Below are 9,268 nucleotides of genomic sequence, written 5' to 3' on the forward strand. Positions count from 1 at the left end.
CTCGTAGCTCTGCTTCAACAGCAGGGGGCGCTGATGGTCTCCTCACCAGGGTCGGCTGAATTTAAAACGCGTCTGATTCCTGATCAGGAGGTGGTCGTGAGAGGCTACTCGCCCCTCGTTACCCCCTGTATACTACACCACGCAGGACGCAGCTGAAACTCGGTCCGATCCAAAAAAATTCTTGCACGACTGAAGAATCGGTCCAAAAAGGGCAACAAAAAAATCGTACAGTGTATGTCCAGCTTAAGGCAGCTCATAAGATTTCTGGAACATACAAGTAGGGAAAGCACTGATAGGCTGCTTTAAGTGGTGTTTCACACATCCAGGTATAATAATTATAAGAAACCCTCCTCCTCATCTCGGGTTATTATGAATAGAACACATCACAGAGAACCAGAGAAGGTTCACTGACCTAACAAGTCCTCAAACACCAACACGTCTCTGCGCTCTGGCTGAAAAGGAAGCAGGCATCGAGGAGAAGGCTTCAGGTTGTAAGCAAGGATGATCCTTTTCTGCGTGGAATCAGCAGAGTGTGTTGTAGTGCTGGGGGCGAAAGGGGGAGGGGGGGGGTCGCTTCAGTCTGTGCTGCAGAATATTATCGAAGATCATTTCCTGGAAGCAAGACGAAGGTAAAACACGACTGACTCACCAGAGAGGGCAGCAAAAAAAAATAAAAAAAATCATCTGCGCACCTGCTTGTCTGGAAACGCTGTTACTCATAGCCTTCCTGAGACCGGTTATGACTTATGCTTTCCTGTGCGCAGCAGATAGAAATACGGGTGGCTTAAAGCAGAAAAGGATAACAATTAGTATCACACTCGTCCTCTCTCTCTTTCTCCCCAAAGCTTCACAGACACATCTGGCTCCTATTAACCCCCCCCGCACCCAACCCCTGCGCCGGTTGTCATGCAGTTAATGACTCCTGTGATGTTTATCTCCAAACACATCCCCCCGTCATGTGACGCGTTTACTGCGCCGGACGCGTGCGTCAGCCTCATCCCACCTTGGCAAAGGGAGGGTCACGCTGTCAAGAGGACGAATAGAGATGACTGAAAAGTTTCATTAAACGAGCCGTTTCAACGCTAGCGCACGTTTTATTAAAGATTTTATTTATTGTAAAGAAGCCTTAAAATGAATTCATCTCCCATAGCCAGTAGTTTCATCTCCCGCTGATAAACGTGGGGGATAATTCTGTGGGTGTAATCAAATATGATAACGTTTTACATAAAATTGGTGACTTGTTTTAATTTTAATCCAGAGTTCGTGATGCTGTGGATTTGGAAGAGAAACAGATCCTCCATCATACCTAACACTGGGCATGAGGTCCTTTTAGTAATAATGTAATAGTTAGTTAGTAATAATGTAATAGTTAGTAATAATGTAATAGTTAGTAATAATGTAATAGTTAGTAATAATGTAATAGTTAGTTAGTAATAATGTAATAGTAATTTTCCACATGATCGTCCTTTATTTATGCGTAAAGCACGGCTCTGGTTAAAGCGCCAGCAGCGTTTAGCAGATTCCACATCTCTACGTTTGTGATGGTAGGCGTGAAGGCTCACACATTTTTCTTTGGTCCGTAGACGAAAAGTTAGGGCAGCAAATATTTTAATCGTAGGTATTTCCCGACTCGAACAGATATAAGCACACATCTTCCGTGAATATGTTCGCTCTTCTTGCCTCTTTTGTAGAGCAGCTCGGAGAAATCGGTCAATTCGAAATATGAATTCAACTTTTGGAGACACTCGGCTCAACTTGGAAAGAGTGAATACATGTCCTCATTTTACGTTTTCAGTGCAGCTTATTTTATTTTTGCGTGTGCTTGATTGCCAGCAGACGTAGCCAGCAATAGGTTGACCTAATAACCACATATTACAGAAACAGGACACAAACAGGCTCGTTTTGGTAAGGAAACAGCAAGACACCAGACGGGTTTCTGTACATAAAAATGGGCGTTTAATTGAAACTTCTGTATCAAAAAATAGCAATATCCATCCTTCACACAAGTCACATGGCTAAAGTGAAATGTCTCATTTATAGGCTATGTGACAAAACTATAAAAACTGCTCTGTCTAGTATTTATTTTGCCATAGAACTTAAATTAATCTTGACAGTACACAAACCAGATGTATTACTCTGATACGTAGTCATTTAACATTACCAACAGACTTTATTCCTTTAAAGTAATTAAATAACATTCAAATGCTCTGCTTAAATTTAAGTAAACCTTTTTTTTTTTAATTCTGTTTTACATTGACAACTGCTTCAGTGCATCCTCCACATCTCAGAAAAAAAGTTGAAATGTAAAAATAGGTTATAGGAATGCAAACCAAAGGCCAAGTGGGTTATGCTAATCTGTGTGTGTGTGTGTGTGTGGGGGGGGGGGGGGGGTTTAAGCATTGACAATAAATAAATAAATAGCCACAGAGTGTGGAATGTCTACATGTTTCTGAATAAATTAAATGCGAATGGAGAAAAAAAATTTACACACACAAAAAAAAAGAGAAATAAAAATAAAATAAAAACACGCTGTACAATATTTGCAGGAAAAAAAAACCCAAAAACAATTGAACCCATGAATATTGCATTGATTGTGCATCTAAACCCTAAACCCTTAGGGAGGCCGGGGGCGGGGCGGGGTGAGGGGGGGGGCCTCATGGTGTCAAGCAGTGAGACGGTGGGAGGCAAAAAGAAGAACCATCCCTCCCCCCCCCCGCAACAGGCGTGAGGAGGAGAAAAAGGTGGTGGGGGTGGGGAAGGTGTATGTTGACGTTTCGTAGACATTCAGAAAAGACAGGATTCAGTCTCCAAAACACCTGTTTAGGCTATAGAGTGAATAAGCAGCGTTTACAGAGATCGACAAGAGCGTTTTCAAGTATTTTGTTGTAAGAACCAACCCCCACCTCCTCCCTCTCCTAATTTAACTCCACCTTCACCTCTTGGCTGGGGAGGCGTTGGCTTACAGTGATGAAAGGAAGGGGGGGGGGGACAAAAAAGAAACACCAAACGGCTTCTTGAATCCTCTTCCATCACAGCACAATAGAACAACCACGCTGCAGGCCTCCCTCGTGAGTTGTTGACGAAAACGCCCCCCCAAGAAAAGCAGCTTTCCAAAAAAAGGCACTCCAAAATCAAAATTAAAACATTTAAATAAAAACTCTTCTCCAAGCTCTATGAGAGCAGTCTGAATAGGAGGGCCTTGCCAGCTATACATATCTATATATATATAGATATCTATCTATATATAGATATATAGATATCTATATATAGATAGTAATATTAAGAAAGGGAGGGGAAATAAATAGTGCTGGTAAGACCGTCCCAACAGCAAAATGTTCCCCATTTGGAAACAAGTATAATAAACTGAATAGGAAAAAAAGGGGATGGGGAGGAATAAGATAAAGAGTAACCAACAAAAATAAATTAGAAATTCTATACAAAAGAGGAAAAAATGAAAGTATTCTTGTTTCCTGTTTTTTCTTCTTTTCTTTCTGGACCAGGTGAGTCCCGGTCATGGCCAATCACAGTTCAGATGGGCACAGGTCCGTATCACCTCTCTCCATCCCCACCCCCTCTTTCTTCACAGAGTCCGTTCGGTCCATCAGAGCGGCGCTCAGAGGCTTTCCTTGCTCGAGCTTGTGCTTGTCGACGAGTCCGTGTCGATGGTTCTGAGGCGGATGTCCCCTGCCGCGGGCTCCTCTGGCGATTTGGGCGACTCCTCCGTGATCCTCATCCAGGGGTGGTCGCAGATCTGCTCGAGGGTAGGCCGGTCGGAGGGCCGCAGGGCCAGGCACCATTTGATCAGCTGCTGGCACTCTGTGAACAAACATAGCAGTTCGAGTTAAGGAGACATTTATGGAGACGTGTCCAGCTAATCTCCCTCAATAGCAATTCATCCTATAGCAATATGGCTCAAGTTTTTTTTCTTTTCACTTGCTGGCATGTCCAGGTAATAGATAAACACTGTGAGAAACTCCAATTCTGCACCAAAGCTTTTTCTTTTTTTTTTTTTACCAGCACTGGATTTGATCATATACAGTTTAAATCTAAAATAAATACACCGCTCCCAATCAAAATTAATGCTTTTTCACTGAACCTATGCATTTACAAATAATTTGTCCACTTCTGCGGCTGTAAATTTTTTCATTACTTTAAATCACGACACTATTAAAAATGAGGGGCTGCCCCAGGGTCTCATTCATGCAAGAACCGCCTCTGAAGTTCATTCTGACAGCATACACCTGTTTGTTTGCATGGCTCTACGACACACGCCGCTGTACCAGCGAAAGCTGCTAGAGGGCAACAGCGTCAAGCGATGCACTTCTGTTCACACTCACCGGCTGAGATCCTTCTCCTGAAGTAGAGCCTCCCCTTGAGGATCTCGTCGTCTTGCTCGAAGGGGATGTCTCCGCACACCATGTCGTACAGCAGCACGCCCAGCGACCACACCGTCGCCGATCTGCCGTGGTATCTGTGGAAGCGGATCCATTCCGGCGGGCTGTAGACTCTCGTGCCTGTTGGAAGACAGCGAAGGCGGAGTTTAGCTAAGGAGCAGTGGACGGATGGGTCGAGTCACACAGGCCGCAGAGCAGCATCTCAGCGGCCAGCAAGCGCCCCCTCCCAAAACAAAGGCTGGCAATAACGCAAGCCGTGGTAGCGTTTCAAGAGTCTCATTAAATCAGGATTAAATGCGGACGCCCTGTGGCATGTATGAACTGCAGCTTATCAAAGTGTGGCCTCTCTCTTCTTAAATTCATCTTTGCAACGATGCAAATTTCTAGGGGTGGCCATTGCCATTGCCTCCTGCCCCCCCTTGTGGCGCCCTTGTAAAAAAAAAAAAAAAAAAAAAAAAAAGAAAACCGAGGCAACGTGAGTCCATCACGTGAAGCCCCGACTCCAGTTTCACAACAAACAGATGTTAGGTGGCACTGACCTTAGATCACGGTGACTCAGGCTACCATGACAACATCATGACCGGAAACATTAAAGGACAATCCGGCTCATGAGACACTAATGCGTCACCGACACAAAAAAAAGAAAAAAAAAGAAAAGCACGATATTGAAAAATATATATATCTATGAGTCACCTCTGTAACTATTCCTCGAGATTTCTCTCAAGCCGCAGCCGCATCATCATCATCATCATCCGGTTTGCGTGCTTGAAATTAACACGCGCAGGGATGTTGGCGAGGAAAACCCTCGACCAAAAGCGGATCACTGCGTCACAGCCCCGTGAACGCCTCCGCGTCTGAATATAGCACCGCCGGAGCATCAAGGGCAAAAAAATAAATAAAACACCACACGGCCCACACGGACTATACTAATAACCATATTCATAAAGTCGCATTGCGCTTTAAGCACGGTGACATCCCATAATAATAATAATAATAACAACAAGCGTTGCTCACCGTCGAAATCAGTGTAGACCGTGTCCTTGAGAATCGCCCCTGAGCCAAAATCAATAAGCTTGAGCTCCCCGGTGCGTAGGTCCACCAGCAGGTTCTCGTCTTTGATGTCCCTGTGTACTACGCCGCAGCTGTAGCAGTGCCTGACCGCCTCCAGAACCTGGCGGAAAAAGCCCCGCGCCGAGTCCTCGTCCAGGGCTCCCTTCTCGGTGATGAAGTCGAACAGGTCCTTGACGAGCTCCGGCCTCTCCATGACGATGAGCCAGCCGTCGGCGCGCTCGTAATAGTCCAGCAGCTTAATAACTCCGCGAAAAGACGAGCTGACCTTCTTCAGCAGCAGGATCTCCAGCGGCACCATGGCTCCGTTCTGCAAGCGGAGGAAGGAGAGAAAAAAAAATGGCGACGTTTAATAACAAAAGTATAACGTGGATGCACTAATAGCCATAACACCCGCACCCAGCTGCAGCAGCAGGGAGGGAGGGGAGGGGGGTGGGGGGGACCAAAACAAACCACACACTTACAATTGTGCCCCACTCGGTCACTCGCTCCTTCGCGACATGTTTCACTGCAACCTGGAGGGAGACACAAAACCAGCATTTAAAAAAAAGTGCACATTTAAACCCATGTTGTCGACGCTTTAATGGCGCCTCACGTTAAGACCCCAAAATACCCTCCCCAGATCAGATCCTCACCGGTGCGCCATCAGAGATCCGGCTCCCGGCATACACCGTCCCGAATCCTCCGCTGCCGAGCACCGAGCCCACTTGGTAAACCTTCTCGAAAGACTCCTTCTCCGCCTTGACTGCAAGTAAAAAAAGGGGGAAATGAGAATAAGTTCCAACGGTCGCTCAGTTGGACCAGCGGCAGATTCGCTAAACTATTTATTTCGATCCAATACGGAAAGCGAAGCGGCGACATACCGGGCTGGAGCTGGATCTTCACTGGTAGGTGGTCCATGCTCGAGGGATTGCAAATGTGCGAAAAGGAACCAAACTTTGACAGCAGCATATTCGAGCTGAACGACGCCTTCGTAAACGAGTCCTGATCGGCTTGTTTTTTTTTTTTATAAAATAAAATAAAAAAAAAGTCACAAGAAGCAAGAGCAACAAATAGGCTCAGTTAGAAGCTTTGCTGCGGGGACCGTGTTGGCAATCCAGTCCAAGTAAAGCTGTGTGTGCCGACTCCGCAGCACACGGCGCCCGACGACCGAGTCGTGTCACGACCGTTAAGTCGCGCACAGTTTCCCGAAAACCGGCATCAATTCCGACTCCTGTGTGTGTGTCGACGCCAAAGTATTCCCGTCAAAAACAAGCAGCCTTGAAAATGAAGAAAAGAAAGTCCGAACTGAGACGTGTAGCACAAACGTACAAAGTGTACAGTGAAGCAAAGGGGCCACGGCGGTGTGTTATTATCCCGGAGAGTGGCCGCTGTCTGTGCTTTGGCGCGGTCTTCCCAAGCCAATATTTTGACGCGTAACCCTGGAGTCTTGATATCCCTCCGCCACCAACAAAAACAATTATTTTTAATTATTACGGTTTAATATGTAAATACCTAAAAATAACGTCTAAAATACACCAAATAGGAATTTCCCTAAGTCGTAATGCATGTTTACTGAAAGATTCCTTCAGGATATATCATTTTCAGACGCACTACTTACTCATAGTACGAGACGCCCAAGGATCCCTTGTCTGGATGCTGTGCGCTGTGTTATCCTATCGACTCGGCGGCGACAGCCAATTAGATAACGTCTATAAATACAGTGTTTCGTATCTCGACCAATCCAGGAAAAGTTTTCATAATAAAGGAGTCGTTTGAGTGCACGTGGCGGCAATTTTTCCCCGTCTCTCCCTCCCTCCCTTTTGCTCTGCAGCTCTCTGCAGCAGGGCGATACGCAGCACAATCTGCAGCAGAAGGAGTAACTACAGCTGATGTGTTGTAGTTATGAAGTCAGATCTACCGACATTCCCTTAGGTTGTTTATTTACACTCCATTAAATAACTCTCCATTGACATGAACTTAACACTGTGTTTAGACATTATTATAAAGTTTAGACAGTATTATTGAGTTGTCAGTAATACCTTAATACAACAATAACAACGAATTAGTGTATATTTTATATTTATCTAATTTTAGTCGTTTTCTTTTTTGTTTTTTTCTGGGCAAAAAAGATAATTATTTCATATATTATTGCAACATAATTTTCATATCATTACTGTTGTAAAATCTTAATTGTATAGTAATATAAAGTACAGAAAATATAAAAAAAATTATAAGTAAAAAGGTAATTGCATTTCTTGCGAAATTCAAATCTGCTCATGTTAATGAAGCTCAACAAAAGTCTGAAAACTGGCATGCATTTAATTTCAACAGTGTTTCACTGCAATTGCAGCCACAAGTCTTTTAGGTCCTAAGTCTCTTAGGAGACCACTTTCCTTTGCAAATTAGCTCAAGTCCAATCAGACTGGATGGAGAAACTCTACGAGCCTCAATTTTCCTTATAGGGCTTTAAACTGCATTGAGGTCTGGAATCCGAGTGGGCCATACTGTTCTTTGAACTATTTTATTCCATTGTAGTGCTGGATGCAGGATTAGGCTAAATACGTCTTGCTGATAGGTGAACCTCTGCCTTACTCTTGCATCTCCTAAATTTACAGATGATACTTTAATGTGCCACTTGGCATGAAGGCAGTATTTTAGGGATGATGCAGGAGAACGCTACGCCACGCACTGACACAAACATGGAAACATAACAGAGTGTCACAGCATCACAACAACAAACGGAAGCACGTGGGAACGTAATCAGAGCGCTCGAGGAGCCAGCTGTTCCGTTCCAGCAAGAAAACTTTCCAGTTTTAATGTCAAACATCCAACATGACCTTGCTTCTTGGTGAACTTTCCACTTCTTATCTTGTGCTACCTTTGATACCCTCTCTACACGAGTGTGTGTGTGTATGTGCGTGCGTGCGTGTGCACAACACCAACTAGCCAAACAGAAGCATCGGGAGTTCCAGGGAAGGTTATCTTTCTATAGGCCTGTAATGTTATGTAAATGTGCACACACACACACAGACAGACAGACTGGCTCACACACGCTAAAGAGCAGATTAACAGGCTAATCTGCATAGATCCACTTTAAACAGTTGACCTGTAACTTTATGTTAAAGTTCACTCATATGTGCTTTAAACATAACTTTGGGATAGTTTTTGTGTTATTCGGGTTTCCGGGTCGCCGTGATGTGCAGTGCCACCACTTACTTACGTACAGTATTTTCTCCATTTGCATTTTATGGGTTATACTACAATGTGCCTGTAGATTATGTTCAAATACATGGAGGAACCTCAAGGGTTAGTTTGCTTTTATTTTATGATAAATTTGCATAAGGACGGTCAAAGGTTTTGTGGATAATGCCTCTAAGAAAATGCACCCTGCGTTGACTCTTACGGTTTCTAAACTTGTCTGTACCCTTGAACTCTGAAAGCCTTTTCATGCGTAATCTCCCCAAGTCCCAAAAAATGTCAGAACAGGTGAAATGGAACAACTGCGTTGCTCTGGGTGACCGACTCCTCGGAGTTTCTGAGCTGAAAGATGTCGGGATCACCGTGAAATGCACGGAATACGGCAGGCACATTCCACCACAGGAATGTCCAACAGGTGGAATGAAATACTTTCTTTAGGTGTGCCTTCAATGTGCTGCGGTCATGCAAATTCAAAGAGAGCAACCAGATAAGACTGCAACCAGGTACAATGATATTAATTCTTTATCATTAAACCTCCCCTGCACATTTTTTTTTTACCTGCGACTACAATGGTCAGGCTGTGACTTAAAGACTCTGTGGGCAGCAACTGAAATGTTTTTGCCAGA

At 44.3% G+C, this 9,268-nt stretch overlaps 1 protein-coding gene across 1 annotated transcript; it reads right to left on the bottom strand.

The window, feature by feature from the left end:
- Nucleotides 1-1,933: 1,933 nt before the first annotated feature.
- Nucleotides 1,934-6,853, bottom strand: pim3 (Pim-3 proto-oncogene, serine/threonine kinase). The gene is made up of 6 exons (XM_012873558.3): nucleotides 6,326-6,853; nucleotides 6,098-6,207; nucleotides 5,927-5,977; nucleotides 5,409-5,772; nucleotides 4,338-4,514; nucleotides 1,934-3,816 (listed from the first exon to the last, which is right to left on the bottom strand). Exons 1-6 carry the CDS (start codon nucleotides 6,411-6,413, stop codon nucleotides 3,614-3,616), a joined length of 993 nt encoding a protein of 330 aa, XP_012729012.1. The 5' UTR covers nucleotides 6,414-6,853; the 3' UTR covers nucleotides 1,934-3,613.
- Between the last annotated feature and the right edge of the window lie 2,415 nt (nucleotides 6,854-9,268).

This window comes from Fundulus heteroclitus, chromosome 17 (assembly GCF_011125445.2).
Source record: "Fundulus heteroclitus isolate FHET01 chromosome 17, MU-UCD_Fhet_4.1, whole genome shotgun sequence".
Classification (NCBI taxonomy): domain Eukaryota; kingdom Metazoa; phylum Chordata; class Actinopteri; order Cyprinodontiformes; family Fundulidae; genus Fundulus; species Fundulus heteroclitus.